Here is a 27,112-nt window from a genome sequence, read left to right as displayed (position 1 = left end):
TTTACCAGAACAGATTTAGCCAAGAAATGTCTCCTCTGAATTTGGAAAAAAAGGATTCTTCCCAGCCTTTATGATGGCCAAGGGGCGGATCCACTAAGGTCTTTTGCACCACATTTTGTGCCCACCAGCTCCTCTTTGCAGCTATTCTCTTTAAATATTTGTGGTCATGATATGCAGGTGTAACCTGACATCACAGAGACTGTTTCATGTATCTACTGTATGCATACATTACACATTCATCTGGTAAAGCTCCCATAGAAAGTGTTTGGGGATGGCAGGACTTTAAAAAACATTCTCAGAAAGTGATTGGTGGAACGTTCAGTCTTTCATCGGCCAGTCAGAGTGATGAGACAGAATAAGGCTGTGCTCATGAGCTCTCCTGAGCAGACAGGCTGTCGTGAGGTGAATGGTGGAGCTCTTCCGTGAATAAATTTATGCCAAGGCTGGTCGGGAGACGGGATAAAACATCTTCTCTGTTCAGTGTGACTTTAATTTTTTTTAAGAACATCAAAATTCTGTAGAAAACATCAAGTTTTGGGAGGTGGTTTTCCAGCAGTAATTAATTAAATTAAATTAATTCATTCATTCATTCATTCATTTATTTATTTATTTATTTCAACCTTAAGTTCTTCGCACACTGAGGCCGTTACTTTTGGATGCATTTTTTGGATCTGTCATCCTGAAAAATGAATCTTGCACACAGAGTCTTTTGCGTTTTTTCATTTACTGTGAAAATTCATAGAATGTGGTAAACGTTTTGTGCTATGTGAAAAAATAGGCAGTGAGGATGAGTCTGTGGCTCTGTTACTCCTCTAAAATCACACTTGATCCATCCAACCTGACTGAGAGCTTCACACAGCACCTGATCGTACATCAAGGCTGTGCCGAGCTGGAGAGATGGAGGGCAACGGTTTAATTCATTTATTTAAATGACTCGGACTGATGCAAATACAAACAATTTATGACTTATTTATATATTCTTATATTTCACTTTCAGTTATTTTTATATGGATCATTTATTGAATGATTTATTAAAATCCCTGTAATCTCATTGTTTGAGCTTTTTATTCTGAAAACTTGCACAGTCCTCGTCTACTGTATTGAATGGTGTAGAGGACTTGCCTCTGGTAACACAGCAGTGACGTCAGCGTACGGTCAGCCAAACTCCCATCGCTTATGTCTGTGCAAAGTGATACTTGAATTTGGATCATAAATCGATTTAGTAAAATTAATGTTATGTAATCGCTTGTTAGTCCCATATTTTTCATCTAAATATTTCCTTCTGTGACAAACTTGCCTATATTAATATTGCGGTGATGCACGAAGAAAACAACTAAGAAGGCGTTCAGTTCAAGTGACTTCTGGTATTAGAAGATAAGACATGGCGGTGCTCGTCCGTTTTCTGGTGTGAAGTGGAGGTCCTTCGATGCGTCCAGGTCCCTTTCTAACATGAAAAATTCAGACGAGTGAAACAGACTCGAATGCAACGGCCTTCAGTCTGTGCATAAATCACATGCTTTATTGTCTTTTTCAGCTCACTTTAGTCACATCAGCGTCTCCCTGCAGCCACAGTGATGTAAAATAAGTCACCTCTGCTTCTTAAAGTCTCATTTCAATTTAAAACTCACAAACAGCTCGGTGGACGCATTAGAAACCCTCTACTCCTTATGCTAACAAACATTTACCTTTTTACTGTCCTCTTATTTCATTTTTAGTACAGAATAAGTTTTTTTTTTTTTCCACCTGTGATCACACTCGTGTCGTAAACTTTAAGCTACCTGAAGTTCTTTATTTTCTTTCAAAATTAAAGCAGGTCTGTATTCAGACAGGAAGCCTGTTACTCTTAGTTCAAGACAGTACAGGAAGTAAAATTGAAACAAGTACAAAGTTTGGCAGTCCTACTATTATTATCATTATTAATTGTTATTATTATTATTATTATTATTATTATTATTATTATTATTATTATTAGAGGGCCAGAGAAAGGTGGTTCGGTTTCAGGGACTGATGCAAGAAATCATCTTTTTCTCACTGCATGTAAACGTCCTGACTGATGCACCGAGGAAACAAAGAATCAAACCAGTGAGCATCTCATGACTGAAGTGTCTTATTCTCTGACTGGGTCTTTAGACTCTGTTTCTAACCTGATGCCAAAGAATCCTCTGTCCTCCTTGGAGGAACTACCTGAGTGTAAATAATATCCAGAGACTGGACAATCAAACCAGCTACCAGGGGATCGCCCCATAATTCATGAGTGTAAACCTTTACCTGACTCTCCCGCTGTCTGGTTGGTTGAACACGTCTCAGTCCACACGTCTTGATCTGGACCAGAACAGAGAAAAAGACGAGGCAGAAGAGGAGCCTCTGCCACACAACTGAAGGAGAGGAAGAGTGGACGGATAAATCTTAGATGTCTTTTCCCTCAGGTGGAAGTCCACACATCAGCAGAGCCTACATTTAGAGTCCAAACTTTGTCTGAATGTTTGCAGTTTTAAAGACTTCTGCAGGAACATCAGTGTCTGAAAACATCTCTGCTCTGACATCTGACGTTTCTGTTCCAGAGTTTATTTCTGTCCTTCTCAAGGACGCCAGCTTATTGAGAAAGTTTTCAGTCTGAGTCTTTCTATCATTCTTATCTGAGCTCTTTGTAGACGTGAATTAAGTTCTTTTTAGTGAAGATGGAGAAACAAAATGAGGGCTGGCATCAAAGTCAATGTTTGGTCAGTTGTATTAGATTTGGCTCTTAAACAGAGTTTAGACTTTAAGTTTTCTATCTCATCAGGCAGATTCAAGTCTCGTGGTTTTTCTGAAAGCAACGTCTTTTTTCTTTTTTTCTAATATTCATTTTTTTGGCTTTTAGTGCCTTTATTGACAGTAGGGATGGGTACCGAATTTGGTACTTTTATAGAAACCAAATGAATTCCATCGGTACTCCCGAGTACTGATTCACGAAAAATCAAATGGTCCCATGTTTCAGTACCTAAACGCATCCATGTGACTGCAAGAGAGTGGAAGAGTAGTCAATTTTCCATGCCGTACACAAACACAGCATTGCACGCACTAGAGTAATGATGTCGGTAGCAGCTTACTGAATCAACAAAACAAGCATGGCTGATTGGAAGTGGTTGACGGTAGCCCTCCACTTTTCAAAATACCATGCAGATTGCGCTGCAATATTTGTGACATGAAGTTCAAGGTTTACCACGGCAAAACTTCTAATCTGAGGAAGCAGCGTGATGATTGATGATTCAGATCAGCTCCCGCTGTTTCCTGCTCATGCGCCTCCCTCCCGCTCTCTCTCTCTCGTACCGAATCCTCACTGTAAACACCGTGATTCACCCGTTTATCATGTGGGTATCAACCATGGATATATAGTAGATGAAGTGAAACGTTTGTTCGCTCAGTCACCTAACAGACACTGGATAAAGGCACGGTACAGATTGTCTAGTGTGAGTGCGTCCTAAAAGTTGCTCTCCAGCTCATCCCTGCTTATTTTCATCACAGAATGAAACAATTTGCCACATTCTGTTAATTTTTTTGCAGTAAATACAAATAGAACGTAACAGACAAGGTGTGCAAGGTTTGAGTGTGTGACGTTTTTTGGTATTAAGGCTCTGTTATGTTTCTGTGTGGACGAGCGCATGATTGATTGATGAGTGAGGAACAGACTCTACCTTATCAGGGAAAGATGACATCTCGGTTTTGTTGGAAAAAGAACTGCATGAGGAAAGAAGGTATGCGGTAGTTCATGGTAGAGGAAGTAGTTTGTTTACTTTCATTTGTAATACTTTAATTGGTAAATTTGTTTGCCTTTATTTATTTATTCAGTTATTTTGACTCCATACTCTATTATTCATTTTCTTAAACTTATTTGTCCTCCATGGACCCCAATACACACTTTTCCAAGAGGTTAAATCAGAGGAATAGGAGGTAGTGGGGCTGGGTTTTAATTTGTGCACTATAAAGAAAATAAACACTGGGTAGTTGTAGTAGTTTAGGTTTTCTGTGTTGGAGTAATTTGTAAAAACACTTGTGATGTTACATTACAAACAGTGTTTGATGTTTTGATGTATTTGATATTTGATGGTGTCTTGACATTGAGAAATAAATATCTAAAATTCAGAAGTTTTGAGGTTATATAACATTTATTATTGCTTATTATTCACACACAAAAGTACAGAAAATGGGTACCAGCGTTGTGTACCCGTACCAGTTCACAGGTCCTGGGAATCGGTACGGTACTGGCTCAAATGTAAAAGGTACCCATCCCTAATTGACAGAGGACAGATCGGAAACAGAGATGAGATGACTGGGGAGAGACATGCAGGAAGTGCCGCAGGCCAGACTCTGTAGAACCTGAGCCGACTGTGCACACGGGGCGCAGCTCAAACCCCTAGGCCATCTGTGCGCCGATAGAGATATCTTTATATATTTTTTTCAATAGCACTGATGTAAAACCCTACAGTCCCGAAGCATTGCACAAATGTAAAAATACCACAAAGCAAAATCCCAAGTGTTGTAAAGCTAAAAAGTGTGCAGTCTTTTAATTGTTCATCTAACACTTTTTATGTAAATTTTTTACTGCTGAACCACTAATTCAGAGCTATAACAGCACCATTGATGGGGAACTTTTGAGGTAAAAAGCCACAGAACTTTACATAAAACAGAGGCTTCTTTGTTGCAAACATTGATCCTGTAACTTCATAAAGCACTCATCTATGGAGAAAGCAATAAAATCATGGAATCATGTCAAAAAACAACAGTATAATCTCACAGTTCTCCCATGAACTCTGCCCTCTTGCCGTGGCACTGCGCTATAGACACACTTCCAGTGGGCGAGGTCACTCACCTTCAACTGGAGCAAAACTGTGGAGCTGCGGAGTGCAGTGCAGTCGTTGTGTATGGAAATTGTGAGTACGCTAAGGGTCGTTGATATGAGAAAAAATATTGTAAATAAACAAGTCCTAGTGTGCATCAGCCTGCCGGGAAGATGCCTGGCATGCCAGGTTTCCAGTCCACCCCTGTCTCTATGTTAACTTAGAAGAGTTTCTTTGTTCTTTGTTTATTCCCCCATCATCTGAATATTTCTAACTCATCCTTGTTTGTTTTTCCCCTCCTGTGTCCCCAGCTCCCCCCACGTTCACAGATACACCACCCCAGTACGTCGAGGCCAAGGAGGGGGGAAGCATCACTTTGACCTGCACGGCCTTCGGAAACCCCAAACCCTCGGTCAGGTGGCTGCGTGAAGGCAGCCTCATGGTCAGCAGTGCCAAGTACAAGGTAAGGAGCTGAAAAAGAAGCAAAGACCAAAACCTTTTCAGATGCATGACGATAAAAGACAGTAGAAAACTGAACCCAAAGATGTCCTTTAAGGGTCCTCAGCTCAGAGCAGTGGCAGCACACAGACACGGTAACTGTGTCTCACTAGCACTGATGAATGCTAAGACTTATGCCCATTAAAGTCTCTGTGCGCAGAATAAAGACTCCAACATGACATGTTTGTGTGCTGACTGTTGAGTTTTCATGTAAGTAGCTATACTGTCTAATGCTTTTTCATGCTAACTGCAGATCTCTGTGTGCTCTCATTTTAAAATGTGTAATTTAAATATGTGCAGATACAGAAGCAGCCCAACCCAAAAGGAAAGCTTAGAGAGTAGTGTTGTCAGTAGTTTAAGAAATAATCCAATAATCTACAGGCTCTGTCATGAATTAATGGCATTAATCAGGAGAGCTACATCACAGGTGATTAACCACTAATAATGATAAAATTATCTGAAATAACATGCTGCTGAATGGTATTGGAACTTTTTAATTCCTTAGAAAACAGCATCATTTATATTTATTGTAAATATTGCACATGTGCATATATTGGTGGATGCAGACAGGCACAGGAGGAGGAGAGATTAAAGGCAGATTAGACGATTTGTCTGAACGGAGACAAAAGGCAATCATACACTGGAGTACTATCATACCAATCAGATGGCAGTAAGTGTTTGCTAATTGCCATTAATCTAACAAAGAAGAGGAAGAAGCAGGCTCAACAAAACACAAAAAGAAAAGTTAGCTTCAGTAGCTAAAGCAGAGAAGCTGTAAGACCTGCCAGCTTTCCTCTTTCTCCTCAGCGTCTCCTCTCTGTTTTTAAAAAGCCTCTGCCTGTGAAAGCAGAGACGGCCAAAGACTTTACCGATGCAAATACATTTAGAGATTTTAGTGTGTATTTCAGTGCACTGCTCAGGCTCCATTACAACGTTCCAGCCTGTGTTATCATTATCTAGTCAGGTGTCCTTCACTAATGCCCAGCAGTCATGATTGTATGAGTAACCACTGCACTGGTAATTTACTAACAACTATGTGACAGTGTCATGGCATGCTTCATAAATCATAAACGTGATGCAGTTCTAAAAGACACTTATATTAATATTCACATTTTTCCTTTTATTTATTTTATCATTTCAAATCAGGAGATATCACCCTGTTTGTGGGTTTCCCTCATTTTGTCTTCTGTTTATTGTCCCACAGGTTGTACCAACAATCAAAGGAAGCTCTTTTATAAGTAGATGGAACAAACTGTAGCTGCACTACTGTCAGTTAACATTTGTAAATGAGGGAAACTTCAGAATTATAAATCTGGGACTTTGTTGCTTTTATTCCTCCATTGAAGTGAGTACATACTGAACCATTACACCCTTTAAGAATAGCTATTAAAAAGTGTGGTTTATACACCAGACTTTACAGTAGTGGGCGTGCCACTGAGGAGCAAACTGCATAAGGCAAGCTCAACTAGCAGCTGTTATCCCTGATCACTAGTGGAGCCAGTTGGTCAGTTTAACTCTTGGTTAAACCAGGAGGGAGAATAATACAGTAATAATAATAATAATAGCTTGTACTTATATAGTGCCTTTCATGAGACCTAAGGTCACTTTACAGAAGAACAGACAAAAGACAAACACTAAGTTCAGTGAATGTGGGGGTTAGGTTTAGGAGAGACTGTAAGCTGTGGTGAACAGGTGGTGTTTGAGGAGTTTTGTCCAAGGATGGAGCATTGTGGGTGTTTTCAGGTAGGGTGTTCCAGAGGATGGGGGCTGTAGTCCTGAAGGCTCTGTCTCCTTAGGTATGAAGTTTTGTGGCTGGAACAGTGTCTAAGGGCCCGAGGTCTCGGGGCAGGGTGTATGGGTGAAGGAGGTCAGAGAGGTACTGAGGGGCATGAAGGGATTTGTAAGTGAGGAGGAGGATTTTGTATTTGATTCAGGATCTAACTGTGAGTCAGTGGAGGTGCATAGGGGTGATGTGCTGCCAGGGCCTAGTGTGGGTGAGAACCCTGTCAGCAGAGTTTTGGATGTACTGGATCTTGTCCAAGGCCAAGAAAAGTTTTCAGGGTGGTTCTTTAGCTCTTCTTTTAATAAAGTATGTTCCAGTGTTGATAAAACTGCCACTTATTGTTAAATGAATTTAATCTCTTTACCAGTGTTAATTCTGCCAGCTATTTTTAATTTTTGTCAGTTTTAGTCTTTGAATGAAATGCATTTTAGTTTTAGTCACATTTTAGTCATTTTTATCCTTTTTAGTTTTAGTCTAGTTTTAGTCCATAACAAGTCCTCACATTTTAGTCTTTACTTTTAGTCAAAGCATTTATTTTCTTGCCTAAATCTGGTACTAAACCATGGTAGCGTGTTCTATTCACACTACCAATCCTGGGGTCCCTGCTTTCTACAGCTGAGAGGCAGAATAGATACAGATTAATTGTTTTTTGACAGAATTTACCCGCAGTGGAGAAATATCATGGATTTTGAATTTCAGACAAAAACTGCATTACATTTTGGTCTAGTTTTAGTCATCTTGACAATAACTTAACTTAGATTTTGTCAGTTTTAGTCAATAAGATCTATTTTTGTTAGTCTTAGTCTAGTTTTTGTCATGGAAAAAAAGGCTGTTGACGAACAGTTTCAGTCATAGTTTTAGTCGACCAAATCAACACTGCTCTTTACTGGCTGCTGTTGTTTTCAGGCTTGCAGTCACTTCAGCTAAACCAGTGGTTCTCAACTGGTCAGGCATCAGGACCCAACACCACTTCATTATAAAATCATGGCTCAAGAATATGACAAAACCTGACTGAACAAAGAGACAGGCCAATGCAAACATGTCAGAAAAGTGCATCGTTACAGAAGACCATGCTAACATTTGATTTTTACTTATTTTCCTCATGTAACATGAAAATTTTGGTAATTTCTTTAGGAGTATCTTCATTATGTTGGTAAAATCATCTTTTTATCCAGAGAAAAGAAGATAAATAAGTTGAAATCTTGTGAAAATGACTGAAATATACTCGCTCCCACAGGAAAACTATAATGTACCTCCACTTAGGGCTTCTGTACATCATAAAGCTGTGTTTCTCAGATGGTGAGTGAGGACACACTGGTGTGCCTCGAGGAAACTCCGGGTGCTCTGTGGGAGTTAGTACAACCATACACTATCACTAAAACTACCAAACTTTAGCTACTGTAGCGTGATTAATAGAGGATATTTTCTATGGACACTGATGTGGTGTGCCCTGAGGTTTTGGCTTGATCTTAGGGATGCCTTGGGAAAAAATAGGTTAGAAACCAATGTTCTACACTTTATGCTATCTGTTTTTTCCTAGCACACATTCACGACCCACTGGAAACTGTTTTGGACTCACCTTTGGGTCCTTACCAACCTCTTCAGAACCACTGACCTGAACCACACCTGTAGGTCCCGCCTCTTTGTCTTCCAGCGATGCTGATTGGTCCGTTCATTCTCTGACTATAAGCTTTAAAGGATGGATCTGACTGATGACGGCCGTGGCATCTGGACAATCTATCAGCTTTGCAAAGTTTAATTACAGCTGCCCAAAACATATGAATCTTAAAAAGATGTCTGAATTATCATTTTCAGTTCCGAGATGATGGTACAGGAAAATATGTAAACACAGTGTAAAGATGCATGAATAAATAGGATCATGACTGAGCAGTTATAAACTTAAAGGTGTTGCAAAACAGCTGGTTATAGCTCCTGTTCACCATGCAGACTCAGGAGAGGCGAGACACAGAGGCAAAGCTCATGCTCGTCATTCAAACAGAGACAAGGACATTAAATACACCAGGGAGCGGAGAGGACGAGAGGAGGGACTCTCTCTCCTCAAGAATCAGAGAATCACTCAGTCAGTCTGATACATGTGGGATCATTTTATTTGTAGATCTTCCAGTAAATGTAGCACAGCACAGAATAGTAATGTATTATAGTGTAGAATAATCATGGTAGCATCTTCCAGTCTTTAAACAGTGAGTATAATGGAGTTTGGCTTTAGTTTCAGAGTTTGTGTCAGAGATAAATCTCTCTTTGTGAAACTAGTGAGTGCTGTTCTGTATCTACCTCTGACTCCTGCATGTAGAAATGGAAATGACTCCCCCACATGAGATCAATTATTTAAATGACTGAGCTTTGTTCATAGCAGTTATATTTCTAAATTTGCTCTGCTGGCAGGCTGCAGCTTTTCACAAGTCAAAAGACTATATTTTATATTTCTGTAGAGATGTGAGTCACTGTGAAAACAACCTGTAGATCTGCTAATGTGGCTGAAGGTTTATGAGACGATTTACAGTTAATGTTCAGTAGACTTGTTTAAAGATCTGCACTCAGGTTTCATTTATATAGCTTGTATTTGGTCCTTTTATGAAAATAAGCAATAAGGTGGTTTGCTTCCTTGTTCTTCGTTTTTGCAGAGTCTGCATGTTCTCTTGGTGCATGCTTGGTTTCCCTCTGGTTGTTAGTGAATGAATGAATGAATGAATGAATGAATGAATGAATGAATGAATGAATGAACCCACCATTGGTTTCCTAGTGCAGTTTGAATGGACTTTAGACATGAAATATCAGGATACCAGTATGAATGTTAATATTCTACTTACGAACATCAGATGATATCATACCTGTGAGCAGGACAGTCAAACAGTGCTGACAAGTGTACATTGAACAGAAACCAGATCACTCTTCATGCTGAAAATCCAGACCTTATGTAGAAATTTTTATTTTTTGGAGAATCTGAATCACTGGACGTTTAATGTTTAGTTAATTTCATGTCCATGTTACTGCTGAGGAGGATCAGGTTAGTGTTTTTTTCTAGGCCAATGTCAAAGCAATTGGTAAACCACTGTTTCTAAAGGTGTTATGCAGTGTTGGGCAAGTTACTGAAAAATAGTAACTAGTAACAGTTACAAGTAACTGCTTGCAAAAAGTAACTGAGTCAGTAACTGAGTTACTGCTTTGTAAAAGTAACTAGTTATTTTGAAAAGTAACTAAGGTGTTACTTTTTTCCCTTCAGTCCTCATTATTGTACACATCACATTCATTTGTGTAGTTATGACAGTGTGAGAGGAAATAACTCAAATTTGATATAACATTGTAGCCATTATCATTATGTTGGAAAGTGGTGAAACAACAGAACTCAGTAGAAATGTTTCTCAATTTTTGACAGTGTTAAAGCATGTTTAACACTGTTTAAGAAGTCTCAAATAGATCTAGGCTACTCTACTGACAGAGTAAAGATTAAATCCTGGCTGCTCTCTGAATATCTTTTTACATGGCGGTCCTATCCCTCGTCTTATCTTTTTCTCTCGTTATTTTTCTGAAGACAGCGGACTACACAGCTTATATCAGAAGCCTGTCTTTAACAGCATACCTTGCTATCAGTCTGTTTAGTGCTTCCTTAGTGACACACTCTGCAGCTGGTGGTGAATTAAATCCAGTCTTGGGTTGTTTACATGGGGCGGTTCCTCCCTGCTTGCTCTGCCCAGCTAACGTGAGCTGTACCTGGGTTAGCGGTGTCTTTAGCTCTCTGGAAATTAGTTCAGCTGAAGCGTGTTGTTTAACTCAGTATTTTGTGAAGTTAAAATTGCTGTTCGTGGAGGTGGAAAGGTTTTACTTCCCTGTTCTTTTTCGTCCTTTATCCCAAGGAGGTAAAAGTAATTCTGGTGTTTCCAAGACAGAGAGCTCACGCTCGAGCGCTCAGCCATGATGTGTGTGTGCGCGCTTCAGTGCCTGTGTTTGTTTGTTTCTGCAGAGGCTTTTCTTTCTCCCAGGATGCTGATGTGCTTACCGCTCTGTCACGTCGTCTGCCGAACCGGATGTTTGCTAACCTTCATCAACGAGTTGTCAGCTGTAAAAATAATGAGTAACGTGTGATCTAAATTCCCAGTAACGGTAACGGCGTTATTAACTTTGAAAAGAAACGTGTTACACTGCTAGTTACCAATAAAAGTAACGGAGTTCCTGTAATGCGTTACTTTGTAACGCGTTACGCCCAACACTGGTGTTATGCAAATAAAGTTATCCTTATATTATTATTGAATGTTGTTGTCAGCTGACATTACATTTAATTACAGAAGAAAACATGATCTCAAAAAGATTAGTACTGTTTCAATTGTAGTATGGAGGCTCAAAAAAATTCCTGTGGTTCTAATGTAACTTAAGATTCAACAAAGGCTGTAGCTCAGAACATCATTTTAAACCCTATTAAGTCACACTGTAGGATAACATTATCATTATTATCATTGTAAGACTGCGTGTCTATAGCCAGCTTTTTTTTTGCGCTGGCAGCCCTCAGGACTTCAGTTCCAAAGCGCTATTCCCCCTCGCTTATTGTTGCTACGTTACAGAATAAATCCTGCTTTCCTCAGTAGATTCTCTAACGTTTTGAAATTGAGCTACATGCTCCGTATTTCCGCAGTTCAAGGAAATATTCACACAGAAGACATGCAGAAAAAGGAATCCTGTCTCGACACAGGCAGCAGCTGCAGACCTGAAAACTACCCTTGAAAAAGACGGACCAGCCAGATCGGTTTCTCTTCCTTTATTGTCAGAAGTCCCGCCCCTTCTTGATTTTGATTGGCAGGTGAAGAAGAAGTGATACTGATAAGCACAGCGCTGTTCCAGAAGTTGAATGATTTTCAACTGAGAGTGCTTTAAACAGGGCGACAAAAACAGCTGACGCTGAGGTTGCTTTTTCCACCCTGGGTGCTGAAAGCTCAGAGCTCCGGACTATTTCAGTTTTTAATCAAAAATAAATGCTGCCAGCTGTGGGCGCAATGCCTGTAAAAAAGTTCCCTTTCTGGGAATTTTCTGTGTTATAACTTGGAACCTGGGCAGGCTTCTGTAGACATTAAGTTTTCAAAATGACACCAGAGATTCTGCTTCTTGCCAGCCCGTGTAATCTCTGCACATCAAGCTTCAGTGATGATTGTTTTTTTAATCAGAGAGTGTTGTAGATATAAGGTAAGAGAGAGTAACAGTGATGACAGAGCCAGAGGGGACAGTAAACATGCTGTAGAGCCTAAGTAGACCTCAGACTTTTGAACTGATTATTATACTTTAATAAACTGATCATATCTGTGATTGGTTAAACAAAATGCCAATATGAATAATCAGCGAAATGCCAGTTATCAGTCCCAATAATTGGCCAGTCCGTTAAGTGGTGCTGATTTTTTTATGCTCTTTTTAAGTCTTGATTTTAAATATCATATACTGTTTTATAAAGCCTTGTTAATACCTGACCTGTGGTCAACCAAAGAAAAACTTCGTTGACTGTAATGACACCCACCAAGACCCAGAGCCCCTCCAATATTTAGGTCATTACCCAGAGTTCATGACAGTAGGTGAGGGCTGGAACAAAGATTAACCGGTAAATCAAAAGCTTTGTCTTGCGGCTCAGCTCCCCCTTCATCACAATGGTACGGTACAGCGTCTGTCAAAACTGCTGATGCTGCATCAATCCACCTGTCCATCTCATGCTCCCTTTAACCCTCGCTCATGAACAAGACCCCGAGATGCTTCAACTCCTTCGCTTGGGGCAAAGACTCACTCCCTACCTGATGGGAGCAATCCACTGTTTTCCAGCCGAGGACCATTGCCTCAGACTTGGAGGTGCTGACTCTCATCCTGACTGCTTTACACAGCTAGCCAACAGAATCACATCATCTGCAAAAAGCAGAGGTGAACTTCTGAGCTCCCCAAATGGGAAACCCTCCTCCACCTGACTGCACCTTAAGATCCTGTCTATGAAAATCACAAACAGAATCGGAGACCAGGGGAAGCCTTGTGCCAACTGGCATTGGGAACATGTCTGACTTTGTGCCTACAGTGTGGACACAGCTATCACTTTGGTCATAAAGAGACCTGATGGTTTGCCTAACCCTAACTGTGACCTAACCTAACCCTACCCAATTAGTGTTTGAACCTTTCCATGTTTGAAGGGTTGTGTCACAATAATCCACCTTAAATTTTGGCTTTAGCTGAATGTTTTCTCTGTTTTTGTGTCCAGGTGTCTGATGGGAGTCTGACGGTGCTATCCATCACCCGGGAGGATCGGGGGGCTTACACGTGTCGAGCCTTCAGCCCACAGGGAGAGGCTATCCACACCACACGGCTGCTAGTACAAGGTAGGAACATGTTTGACTTTTTCCAGTACATCTCCTAGACTGGGAAACTGATGTTCATGCCACAATGCTCCCTTGACTGGTGGAATTCTGTTTGTTTTAGATGAAGTCTTTCCTGTTTTTTTTCAGTGACTGATATCTGTGGCAGATAAAAGGTTGAGTATGGGTCACTTACAATAGGAAGCGCTCAGTCTCGCTGCAGGTTGGAGCTTTTCTGTCACAGCAAAATACAGTCAGCTGTTTTAAGCTGTGGATTTAGTTAAAGTCTCCAGAGTGAGACATGAGAGCAGCAGTTTTTCACAGTGTTTGATGTTTTAAATAAGAGAGTCTCTCTGACTTCATTAGGTTGGATCTAAAAGTTTCCAACTTTCCAGCTAGTCATTTTGTAACCAGAGAGGGCTCTGTCAAAATTTTACAAATATAATGGAAGGATTGGACAGTCTGGTCTTCTGTCATCTTGTCTTGTCCTATCTCCTGTTATGTCTTGTCCTGCTATCTCACCTCAGCTTTTCATGTCTCATCACGTCTCATTACATCTCCTGTCTTGATATGTCTTTCCTGGTCTCCTACCATGTCCTATCATCTGGTCTGGTTTGTTCAGGTCTGATCTAGTCTCCTGTCACGTTATGTTTTGTCATCTCTTCTCATCTCGTCTCATCTTCTGTCCTGTCCTGTCCTATTGTGTCCTGTTGTCTGGTCTAGTCTGGTTTTGTCTGGTCTGATCTCATCCTGTTCCTCCATCTGGTCAGGTCTAGTCTCCTGTCATGTCATCCTGTCTGCTGTCAGGTCACGCTGTGTGGTTTAACCTACTTTCCTTTTTGATCTGGTCCCGTCATCTTGGCCAATCTCCTGTGGCGTTGTGCTATGCAGTCTTGTCTTGTCTCCTTGTGGTTCTCCTTGTCTTGTCTCCTGTCCTGTTGTCATTTTTGGTCTTGACTGGTTTGGTCTGGTCTCCTCTTGTCCCCTCATCTAGTTTGATCTGGTCTGGTCTGATCTGGTCCTGTCATCTCATCATATTTTTGTTGTGTGGTGTTTTCTCATCCCCTATCTTGTTGTCTGGTCTGGTCTGGTTTTGTTTGGTCTTATGCCACTGACTGGTCTGGTCTGGTCTGGTTTTGTTTGGTCTTATGCCACTGACTGGTCTGGTCTGGTCTGGTTTTGTTTGGTCCTATGCCACTGACTGGTCTGGTCTGGTCTCATCATGGCTGTCATTTCTCATTATCTTGGTTTTGTCCTGTATTTTCTCATCCTGTCTCATTATCTGGTCTAGTGAAGTTTGGTCTTGTTGTGTTCTAGTTAATCATATGGTTGGGTTTTCCTCTCGTGCTGTCTCATGTTGTCTTGCCCTGTCTTGTCTTGTCTCTTCACCCTTAACTGTCCTGCCCTGTTGCCTTCTGGGGGATGGGGCACTAGTTTGGTCTTGTCTTATTGGATGTCCTCTTGTATCGTCTCATAGTCGGGTCTGGTTGTTTCCTTTGTCATTTTCAGGTCTCATCTTCCTGCAGTTTTTTCATTTTGTCTTGTCCCATCCCATCTTGCCTCATCTTGTTTCATCTCATCTTGTCTTTTCTCGGCTCCTGTCTTGTCCTGTCCTGCCTTCTTGTCTGGTCTGGTTTGTTCTGATCTCATGTTATCGTCTTGTCCACTTTTATTGTCTGGTCCAATCTTTGTCTGGTCGTTTCATGTCATCTGGTCTTGTCTGTTCTTCTATCCAGCCCTGTCATCTTATCTAGTATGGTATTGTCTTATTTACTGGTCTGATCTGATCTGATCTGGTCTGGTTGGGTCTGGTCCTATCCTGTCACCTCATGTTGTCTAATCTTGTCTCCTGTCATCTCTGTGCATCTCCTGTTGTGTTGCATTGTGTCTTCTGTTTTCTTGTCATCTGGGCTTGTTTGATCTTGTGCAATATACTGATCTGGTTCTGTCTAGTCCTGTCTCCTTGTATCTTATTTTTCTGATCTGGTCCAGTATGATGTGTTCTTACCCTGTCTTATTGCCTGATCTGGTTTGGTTTGGTCTAGTCTGGCCTGGTTGTGCTCTAGTGAATCATCTGGTTGGGTGTTTCGTCTTGTGTTGGCTTAACTTGTCTTTTTCATGAAATGTCTTTCCCCGCCCAGTTCTGCCATTAATAATGGACTGGTTCTGTCCGGTCTCAGTGGATCTCCCCTTGTCTTATGGTCTGGTCTGGTCATGTCCTGTTTCATTGTCTTGTCTAGCCTTTCTAAAGTTGTCTTGTTTTGTCTTGTTTCATTTTGTCCCAATCATCCGGTCTTGTCTTTTCTCACCTTGTCTTGTCTGTTCTTGTCTCCTGACCTTTCCTGTCTTGTCTTGTCCTGCCTCCTTGTCCGGTCTAGTCTGTTCTGGTCTTATTGGATCTCTTCTTGTCTCATCATCTGTTCTGACCGAGTCTTGTTTGGTCTTGTCCATTCACGTTGTGTGGTCCTGTCTTGTCTGCAATAGTATCCTGTCATCTCATCCAATCTTTTGTCGTGTTGTGTGGTCATCATCTTTTCTGTTGTCTGGTCTGGTCTAGTATGGTTTTGTTCAGTGCCACAGACTGATATGGTTTGGTCTGATCTCGTCCTGTCTTGTCGTGTCTCATTGTCTTGTCTGGTCCAGTATAGTCGGTTCTCATCCTGTCTTATTATCTGGTCGAGTCTGGTCTAGTCCGGCCCTGGTTGTGTTGTGTCTAATCACCTGGTTGGGTATTTCGTCTTGAGCTTGTCTCTTGTCTCCTTGCCTTGTCACATCCTGTCTTGTCTTCTGTCTCGTGGTGTCACCTGTTGTGTGATCATATCTAATCTCTTTTTTGGTCCGGCCTTTCTGCAGTCATCTTATTTTATCTTGTCTTATCTTGTCTCATCTAATCTTGTCCTTCCTTCCTTCCTGTCCTATCCTCCCTTCTTTTCTTGTCTGGTTTGTTCTAGTCTCATTTAATCTGTTCTTGTCCCATTGTCTGGTCTTGTCTGATCTTTCTCATTGGATTTCAACTCATCTTGTCTCATCATCCAGCCAGGTCTTGTCCTCTATCAATGCATGCTTTGCTCTGGTCTGATCCCGTTCTGTCTTACTGTTATGTCCGGACTAGTCTGATGTTGTCTCCTGTCACCTTGCCTCGTCTCACCCTGTCTTGTGGTGTCACCTGTTGTGTGTTCATATCTTATGTAATTTTCTGGTCTGGTCCGGTCTGGTCCCCTGTCGTCTCCTCTCATCTCCTGAACTGAGCTGAGCTCAGTGGGGTGTTTTTTCACACCTCCAACATTCACCTATCAGTTTTACTTTCACATCCCTGTAATGACAGCAGTCTAAGTAGAGTTTAACAAGAGTTTGAAACAGCGGTTTGTTTGGAGAATCTGCACTAAAATTAGTGTTTGGACAGCTAACATCTGCATGTGACAGCTGGATCATTGAAGACTAAATGGAGCTGAACCATTGTGTTCACATCTGAGCAGTTTATCATTTATTGGAGAGAAAAAGAATGGAAGGATGTGATATTTGCCTGCAGCTCAAAATGAAATGTCAACCTCTGAAACGTAAATGATCCGTCTGTATCTGTCCACAAATTTAGCAAATGAATTATTTATTGTCATCAATTTGCCACATCATGCACACATGGATGGTCAAAGTCACTAATTGGTTTACTCTGAAAATGAACGGAAACACAGGATGAGAGGAGCGTGTGCAGAGAGAGTAGAGAGCGGATACGCCTCAGTAAAGAGGATAAATGATAAAGCAGAAAACATGACATTTTAGGTCATCTAATTTAAAGATTGCTTTCCTAGATGAACACAGCTGAGTGGTTGTGACCTCGTCTGAACTGAGCAGAGGCTTAACGGAAACATTTCACTCCGTTTTCACTAGATTGATTCCTGTCATCCTCCTGGACATTCAGGCTTTTCTCTTTAATCAGGGAGAAAAGGAAACTGAGCACGTTTGTCAGACTTCTCAGGAAAACTTTCAACTTCACAACGAAGGTTTTGTTGATGAAAATGCACTGAAGATAGAAAGTCATGAGTCAAAACTGGAGGACACTACATTCTGGCATGCCTACAACATACATTCTGTATTTAGGATTTTTAGATAATTGTCTGGAATTTCAATCCCAGTTAAAGTATTTGCTGTGAATTCAGGGGAATTAGCTTTAAAATGGACTAGAATTTTCATGAATTTTGTTCAGTGTGTGAGTGTATGTTATAGTGTTTAAGATTTCTTTTTTGAAAATTTTGGGGGAGATTTCCCCTCAACAACGATGTTTAAATATTGGACATGTGTTTGGATGTTTAGAGGTATCTGACTGGAAATTTTCCATGGTTTCCCATGGATTGTGGGGACACTTATTAAGGACTTTTGTGGATTTTCATGGGAAGCATTGGGTGGAATTTGCTTTAAGAATGTTGGGAACTTGCTTGAAAAGTTTTAATGATCTTTAAATATATAATTTTATATTTTGGAGTGTTTAATTTGATTTTTCAACATTTCCTTTAGTGTGTTTGGGGAGAGGGGTGCTTTGAAATAATTAGGTACTTTCATGGGAGTTTGAGGAATTTAACTTTCCTAACTGCCTAAAAATTTAGGGGAAATTTCCACTCAAACTCTCTGAATTTTCATGGGAATTCAAAGAAGTTGTTTTTGTTCTTTGGGGCTTGTTTTTTTTAGAATTTTCCATGGATTTTGGGGAAATTTATTGGTAGATTTTTGGGATTTTCATTGTAAATATTGGGTGGAATTTGTTTTGTAAAATCGTGGGTAGTTGCTTGAAAATTTTTATGAATTTTAGTGTAAGCTTTTTTAAGAAATAAATTATAAGGTTTTTCAAAAAATTTCAGTGTGGATTATTTAGGATTTTCTTTGATATATCAAAAGAATTTTAAACTGAAATTGTTGGTGTTGTCTCTGGAATATTAAGGATTTAAAGGGATTTTTTTGTGTTTTGGAGATCTCTAATCAATTTGTAGGAAATGTTCCAAGATCATTTTTCCAAATTGTGGTCCTTTATAACGGCCCCCTCATGAAAACTCCTGCCTTTGATAACTTATGGTGTCCATCTTGTCTAGTTTGAGGAAAACCCATTCTGGAGTCAAGGAGATAAGTATCCTCAGTCTAGTTCCATCAAATGCAAAGACTGTAAATTTGCTGAAAATCGATAGAATTGGGCACAAAATGGCTATAATTTAATTTCCTGTGCATTTTAGAGGATGGCCCCAAGAGGATTTTATCTTTGTCTAGTCATGATACATATGTGTACTGATTTTCATGCATGTAGCTCAAACTTGTGGGTGGGGCTCCTGAACACCAGGTTTTGGGGCCCCTGAGGGGCCATTTTTGAGCGAGACAAATGGAACCACCAATATACAACATTTTTTCACCAGGATCTAACGAGCTGCCAAATTTAGTGAGTTTTGGACATGATAAGGCCCCAAAAATGTCAAAAGTTGTGAGCATAAAATAATAATAAATTCCTTCAGTTTCAAAAGGGCTCTTGTGCTGGTCAGTGCTCCAGACCTAATTAATAGAACAGAAACTATAGCTATGTTGTAGGAAAGCCAAGATGCAATATCCTCATATGTACACCCAGGGTCTTAGGAGAATAACACAAAAACACGTTCATTTATTGTGAATGCAGAAACAGCAATAGAATGAAACCACAAAGGAGCAGTGCTGCTTTTGCTCCCTGCAAAAACAGAAAAGAAAGCATTCAGTCCACAGAGGGCAAGCTTTGATAAATGCAAAATGCATGCAGACTGCTCGGCCAAGCAAATAGCGCTCTGATTGGGCCTTCTTTTTTGCATACATCTATCTGTGATCTCTGTGCATTTATCATAGACTTTCCTCATGGATCAGGACGAAATGGGGGCAATGAGTATCCCAGTGGTTTCAAACTTTTGTCGCCCAAGGCACACCTAAGGTTAAACCAAAATCTCAAGGAACACCATATTTAAATCGATACAAAATAGACTTTTTAAATAATGTTACAGTCAAGGTAGCCTATAAGGGGAGATAAAGGGGAGAGCTTTCTGGGGCCCAGCCAACTGAGGGATCATGGAGAAGGTTGCAAAAAATGGGTTAAAGGTGATGACAAAAAAGTTGGAAAAATTGGATAAAAAGTGGCTATACAAAGTCAGAAATGGGCAAAAATTGGTAAAAAGTGGCCAACCAATGGGTTGAAATTGGCCAAAACTTGTTGAAAGTGTCAGAATAGTGGCAAAAATGAGTCGTTATTGGCGTAAAAGGATTAACTGTGTAAAAAGGTGGTAAATGGGATAAAAGTAATAAGAAAAAGGGCAAAAGTGGGCAAAAAAGTGGTCAAAGGCAAAAGTGGGCAAAAAGTGGCAAAAAGGTGGCAAAATATATCACAAGTGGCAGAAGAGTGGCAAAAAGGGTTAAAGTTATTACAAGTTGGTAAAAAGGGGTTAAAGGTGATGGGAGAAATGGTCAAACAAGAGCAAGATTGTGCTAAAAGTGGCAAAAAGGAAGTAAAAATGGGTTAAATGTGGTAAAAAGTTCCAAAAATGGATCGAAAGTAGTAATAAGAAGTGGCATAAATTTAACCCAATAGTGGCTTGCACGCTTTTCAGCTCTTAATGAGGTAACTGTTAGCCAGGATGCTAGCACCAATGCTACTGATCCAACACACATACACTGATATCATCAATTAATCCCAACTGTGGTGGTCCCATTATCTGGGGTTTTTACAGGGGTCCAGCCAGATCTGTGGGCAGGCCTGGTTACAGTGCTTGCCATAAAGTTGTAGTAATAACATATGGTACAGATTCCCACGGCACACCTAGACTTGCCTTGGCACACCATTTGAGAACCACTGGTGTATCCAACTTCCAAACTCCGTGATCCTGTTAGAGCAGGTGCAGAAATGATGCAAATAGGGAATGTTAAATCTATGAAAAGTGTAGTGCTATTATCTGTGGAATTTGTTTTTTGTTTTTTGTTTTTTTTTTCTTTCTGGAAATGTCCCACAGTCTGTAAACTCAGCCACCAGGGGGCTCTTAAAGTAAACCAGCCTTATAGCTAGCGCCTCTATCTCCTCAAATCACTCTGACTGGTCCGGTCATTCTCTGACCTGGAGCAAGCATGTCGGCTTGAAGCTTTACAGCATGGACCCACCTGATGACAGACGTGGAATCAGCCCAGTCCATCTGCTTTGTATGGTTATGACTTTACTTTTACCACAGAATGACAAGATAAACTTTTTAGGTTTTGAGTTAAATGTCTTGCTAATTATTTAATTTCTTGCTGAAAATGTGATGCAGACATTTCTGTCCTTGGCCCAGACTTTTATGGACCTCTTTTGAACATGTCCAATACAGTTTTTATGTCCAAACTTTTGCCAAACTAGAGTCATTCCCTTCAAACTCAGTTGAACTTCTGTGTTTTCAGCTAAAAATGACCACAAAAATTTTGCCTACCCAGATAAAAAGCTCCAACCTGTTTGAAATGTGCCTCGCTTAGCCAAATGAAAATTACAGACTAAAAGACAACAGCTCATTAGCTCGCTCCCACCAGATCAGTGCCAGATTAAACCAGTTGCTGTGATTTATATCTTTGTTCTTCTGGCTTCCATTAATCATAGAACTGACGGTAAACGTGTTCACAGACATCACATATTTCCTTTAGCGATGGCGTTCAAAGCCAGAGTCAGAGCTGAGCCGGAGTGCATGTTTGACCCGTCCTGTATAATTTACGGGGGAGATGGATTAATAGAGGCCCTCCTGGAAAGCCACTGAGCTGCAGATCAGCTAAGAGACCACGGTGCCAACAAATCTCCGGCACTCAGCTGCTTCCAAATAGGGCGGGTTGGCACAGACGCACGCACTCAGACACACGGAGAGTCAAACACTCACAGCATCAGCCCAGTCATTGAGCTCTGGACGGGTCCTGGTCGTCCCAAGGAGGGGCGGGCAGATGGAAGTGCTGGCTGTTAAAGGATGAGGACTAACATATGGGACGAGCAGTTTATAGCTTTGACACTGGCTTATCTTAGCTCTCTGTGCATGGTGTGAAGGATGGCATTGTATAGATTAATCTCTTAGAAATTAGCTTTATATTTTAATCTACTAATGGACACCTCACACATTGTTCTCTCTGGGTATGAATTATGACTTTATGGAGCCAGTAAATGTAGAAACAACAGCTTTATGCTTTCTTTCCTTCCAGAAAGCTCCAGCAACACTTCAAGTTCAGAGAAAAACTTAAAAAGACTGATGCATTTCAGCGTGTAGCCTTCATTAGGATCATCAAGAACCAGAAGCCTTCAAGCCAAAACACATCAGTCTAATAAAGACTAAGAGTCAATAGAGCTTTCTGTTGCCTTTAATACTTTATTTATCCTCCAAACTCCTTGGCAGTTGATGAGGTTGTGACCAAATTACCTACATCTTTAGATATGCATTGCTCTTTAAAACTCAGAGCAGTTCAAATTCACCTGTATATATTTTTCAGTTTTATATTTAAGTGTAATTGAGTACTCTGACAGACACTACTGGATGTTATCTCAACGGCCCTGTTTACATTTTTCATTATGATCAATTCTGCTTTTCAGGGGCTTTAGGGGTCTGACCCACCTGTCATTCTTTCCAGAAAGAGAAAGATAGATTGTAAGATCATTAAGTCTGCTTTTTAACGTTTGTTTGAAATATATACTTAGATCTCTACATAAACTAATGATGCACCAATGCATCTGTGAAACATTGGCTGATGGTCCTGTCATCAGCCCAGCTGCAAAAATATGCCGATGACAGCTGCCAATGTTTGTCAAACGTTGAAAATAGACAAATCTAAAGAGCATGCTGTTGTGAGAGATTATGCCAAAAATATGACAAAAGGGATGCCAGGCAGTGGTCTGACAAGTTTTTGCTGTGGTGCACACTCTCCAGCTGGCTGTCTATGATGACATTTGTAGCGCACAGCTCCTTGGCTGTTGCTGCCATGGCCCAGAATAGTGGGACACTAAACATACTCCCGTTTTGTACTGCAGGTTCAGTCAAGACTGCAGCAGGATGTCTGGACTAGGTGGATTAGTAAGTTTAACAGGATGCCAAGCCTCAAAACAAAAACAAACACTTATGCAACGTATGCCTCCTACTGCGATTTCCCCACAACTTTAACTGCACAGAAGTGGGGATGGGTTGCAAACTTTATCATAGTTCTCTTTCCATCTAAACAACTGACAAGTGAAGACAGTGCATCTAGTTCATCAGCTGCTGATGTTATCTCCTCAGTAAGATCCCTGAAACATTTTTTCCACAGAGAAGCAGCCACTGCCTCTACAAAGACTACTTTATTGTTCGCAAAAGATTTGAACTAGAAGAGTCTGTGACTAATACTCTCGCTGGATTGGATAGGTTCCAGGCTCCCACGTGAGCTCCGACAGGATAAGCAGTATAGAAAATGGATAGACGGGTAGAGCAGATGCCCATATTCTGTATAGTTCTCAGTGTACTGGTTGCAGGATCGAGTCCCAGTCTCGGTGCATGTCCACCCCGACCCTCTTCCCCATAGTTCTGGTCTCTCTTCAGCTGTCTACCTTTTTAAAGGTGAAAAAGCCCCCAAAGAAATATGTAGGGGAAAATAAAGTCTTTGTCTTTATGTTACTTTCTGCTCACATGATCCTGGCTGGCAGATTTTGTGCTCATGGCCTTTCATTGACAGCTGTTAGCTCCTCACCAGTTTAAAGGGGACATACTCTGCAAAAATCACTTTTTCAGGCTTTTCCCCTGACCTGTCAACAATCCCCTCAAGTGCCAGAAAAATCCGCCTCTCCCCTCCCTCCGCTCTCTTTCTCCACCTTTCAGAAAACGTGTGTTGAAACAAGCCGTTCTCAGATTGTCATGTGAGACGTTAGCACTGCCCCAACGTTCAGTTGGCCCTCCCCACTTGGATGAAAGTTTTGCCTTCCTCTCCGGATCGTCCCCTCAGCTGTCAGCCACTTCCATTCAGCCACATCAATTTCCTGAGAGGGGCGGAGTCAGACAGCTCAGTAACATTTAAAGACACAGAAACAGCTCATTCTAATTAGGGCTGAAACAGAGGGGTTTTTGAACATACAAAAAATCCTATACTGGAGTGTTCTTTCAGCAACAGACTTTACAGGCATGTTTTGGGGACCTGTGAGTCCAATTTAAACTTGTCTTAAAGGGTGTAATATGTCCCCTTTCAGAGATAGAAGCATTTGTGCACAAACGATGCACCCTTGGATGAATTACTAACAGCTTGCTAGTTGTCATGTAGTGTTGAAGTCAACACAGACTTTCTGCCTGAATTCTCACCTGCACTCGTTGTTGGACTTATTTCGATTGATGCGTGAAGGACATTTAGTTTTGTTAGTAAGAGAAATTCGCCAGCTGCATATTATGTATCAACAGCACGTCTTCAGTGATGACCTGATATCAGAGCTCACTTGCCTGACTCTTATGCAAACAACAGCCCATACATCATTTTTGTGGCTCTCTGGAGATATGGAGATGTGTCAGTCACAGATAAGCCCATTCAGAGCTGGCTCCTTTTTAACAGCCTGTTTCTCATGTTCAGTTTCTAATACTGTTTTACAGACATTAACGAATGCAAAAATGGTTCCAAGTGATGATCTGGCCCATATTGCTTCTGTATTATACTCACACATTTGTTGCTTTTATTTTGAAAGGACTTCTCCATCTGTTTTGCAGATGATTTCTGCAGAACCACACATTCAAATGTGATTTTCTCACTGAGTGGCCGCTGTAGTTCTTATCAGTGATGTATTCTATATTTAGTGTTATTGCTGTACACAATAACACACTCCAGTGTTGAGTGGTGCTCTCATGAGCTCAACCAAACAGTGTGTGCTAAGAGGCTGAAAGTAGGTGACCGTTTTTAGCCCTCAGATCAGACTGATGTTGGTGGATGCAGTTATTGTCACTGCTGGAACATGACTGCGATTCATGTTTCATAGCATAAATATATCCATGCGTGCAGGAAGGATGATCCATCTGGCACAGCGAGGATCCCTCGTAAATTCTCATAATCCTTTACTAAGTGCAGAATAAGTATGTGATACGGCTCTGGGGTCGGCCATGACACTTGGATCTGCACAGAATGGAAGCAGCAGTGTTAATCCCTCAGTGTCTGTGTAGCCAACACGATGTGACCCCTGCCCAGTGTGTGCTCTAATTCCTCTGTTGTGTCTGACCGCGCTGTGACGTGGTGACGTTGGAGTCTCCTCCTACTCAGAGTTTCTGGTAATTGTCACAGTGACACATGTTGATGCAGACATTAAAGCCCGATAGATCAGTCTGGAACAGATTTACTTTAGCAGTGGCTGTTTAGAGGATCAATAACTGTCCTGTAAATATCGGGCATTTTTCTGGTTCAAGAGCAAGGCACACAAAGACATGCCTTCATAAATCTCTGTGCCCTCACATCATATACTGTGTTTAACTTTATTTTTTAAATAGTGCATGGACTAATTTCAGCTTGTGAAATGTGAATAAGGAAGAAGCATAAGAGCAGTATGCCTTCTCACTGGTGCAAGCTTGATAATTGCTGTCTCTGAGCTTGCAATAGTCAGAACCAGATTCTTGTCAGGGTTGGTTGTGCAATTGTCCATACGAACACCAATAGAACACCAATACTGGCCATTTTCATAAATATGGTAACCTTGCAAAGCAGATGGATACGCCCATTTCCATGTTTCTCACTGGCGAATCCATCTTGCAAAGCTCCCGTCTGAACCGTTTGGGCCCGGTTAGAAAGTGACAGGACCAATCAGCAGCGAGGGGCAGTACTTTCAGGCGCAGCAGAGTCTTGACGTAAACAAGCAGCAGCAAGAGCTGGTGCAGTTGTGGAGGAAGAGATTAGCGTGGATGCTGCTACAGCGCCAGTTTTATCAGAACTTGACGACATTTCTTCATTAAAAGAAGAACAAAGAACAGCAGTGAGTTGTTTTCTTTACAAAAACGACAAAAGTCGAGTACTTACATGTCTTTATTCGCCCTGTCTACGCTTGTGAAGGTGGAGGGTAAAATAATTCTTATTCAGTCTGCAAGAGAACTACGGCTTTAGAGAACGTTTATTTCCAGCAAGAATATAACCTGAAGCATTTATAGCTTCATACAGGATGTTCTGATACTGGACAAGGCAAAAAAGACTGAGAATCATTAATAAAACACAGGTATATACCGTTGAGATTCTGTGCTGTAAATGATTATTTTAAGTTGACATGGTCTGATTAATAGCAGCGTCAACATTTACCATGAGATAGAACTGAATTCAGCTCTTCTATGATATTCTCATTGGTTGTTTTCTATTATACTTCTTAGTGCCTTAGAAACACACAAACACTCATTTGATACCTGCATTTCTAATGAAAGCCTTGTATTTTTGTGTTTTCTGTCCACCAGGCCCTCCGTTCATCGTTTCCCCACCTGAGAACATCACAGTGAACATCTCACAGGACGCCTTCTTCACCTGCCAGGCCGAGGCCTACCCTCGAAACCTGACCTACACCTGGTTCTGGGAGGAGGACAACGTCTTCTTCAAGAAGTAAAGTTATGATCGGGTTCATTACTGTCTGCCTCATCGCCTCACCTGTCTGTTGTCACTGCTCACCTGTCCTGCGCTGTGTTGATGTTTATGCTGATAGTTCTTAGAGAAAAGTGATGAAGCAGATCTAGCAGAAAGCCTCTTTAGCTCCTGCATGTTGAATAAATGTTGTTCATGGCTATTAAAATCTTCCACAGTAGGTTTAAAGTAAAGAAACTTTCTAATGGAGAGCTTGTCGCTCATTTTGTGCGACAGATCTCCTGAAATGTCACTTCTCTCCTCTGCTGCCACGAGCGCTGACATTTCCACTGATGCTTGGCAGCTGTTCAGACAGAAGCAATGCACTTGTCCGTTCTGCTCACCCATAAAATGCCCCTCAGCCACCAAAGCTTGAACTTAAGTTAGGTTTATGAAGCACATTCACAAAGCTTCAGACTGCATCAACATCTGCTTCAGTGAGCTGGCTGTGGAGGAGTCAGAGACTGCAGAGAAGAGCTCAGATCACTGTTAGTGTGCAGCACAGCTGGACTGTAGACAGGGTTTGTAGCTTTACTGGGTTCACTATTTCATACTGACTGGAATATTATCAAACCATGGCAAAGATATGAAATAAGTGGGAAATATTCTTCATAAAGTACCATTTGATACTGTAGGTGTCATAAAGGTTAAATATGAGCCATTTAATATTGGAAAAAAGCCTCTTTGCAACATCCAGCACTCAGAGCCATCACCTCCCTTCATGCTTGATCCCCCATTTCAACAGCCGGCCTGCCCACAGATATCACAGGACCCCGGTCAAACCCAGAAAACATTCTAGCCATGTTGGGATGTACTGATTTTATCAGTGTATGTGGATCAGTAGCATTGGTACAGGTCTGGGTGCAATTTTTCATCAATTTTGCACACTGTTTCTTCATGTTTTTGCAACATCTGACCTATTTTTGTGATTCTTTGCCTATTTTCTGCCACTTTAAAATCCACTTTTGTCACTTGTAACTCCTCGTTACCACTTTTTCTGCTCCTTTTTGCCACTTTTCTCCTATTGTTGGTCATGTTAACCTTTTTTGCCTCCAAAACCCTGCTTTTCACCACTTGTTATGCCCGATTTTGTCAATTTTAACCAAAATAAG

The 27,112-nt window shown here is 41.0% G+C and overlaps 1 protein-coding gene across 1 annotated transcript in view; it reads left to right on the top strand.

Moving 5' to 3' along the window:
* Positions 1-27,112, top strand: part of igsf9bb (immunoglobulin superfamily, member 9Bb) — a 271,399-nt gene that overhangs the window by 135,315 nt on the left and 108,972 nt on the right. Inside the window, exons 4-6 of the mRNA XM_041802061.1 lie at positions 5,129-5,280; positions 13,334-13,451; positions 25,841-25,982. Of these exons, the coding sequence (XP_041657995.1) occupies positions 5,129-5,280; positions 13,334-13,451; positions 25,841-25,982 (412 nt within the window). The remainder of the gene's footprint in view (positions 1-5,128; positions 5,281-13,333; positions 13,452-25,840; positions 25,983-27,112) is intronic.

The sequence above is a fragment of the Cheilinus undulatus genome, linkage group 12 (assembly GCF_018320785.1).
Source record: "Cheilinus undulatus linkage group 12, ASM1832078v1, whole genome shotgun sequence".
NCBI lineage: Eukaryota > Metazoa > Chordata > Actinopteri > Labriformes > Labridae > Cheilinus > Cheilinus undulatus.
The sequence above is the reverse complement of the archived record's forward strand: the minus strand, read 5'-3'. Positions and strand labels throughout refer to the sequence as shown.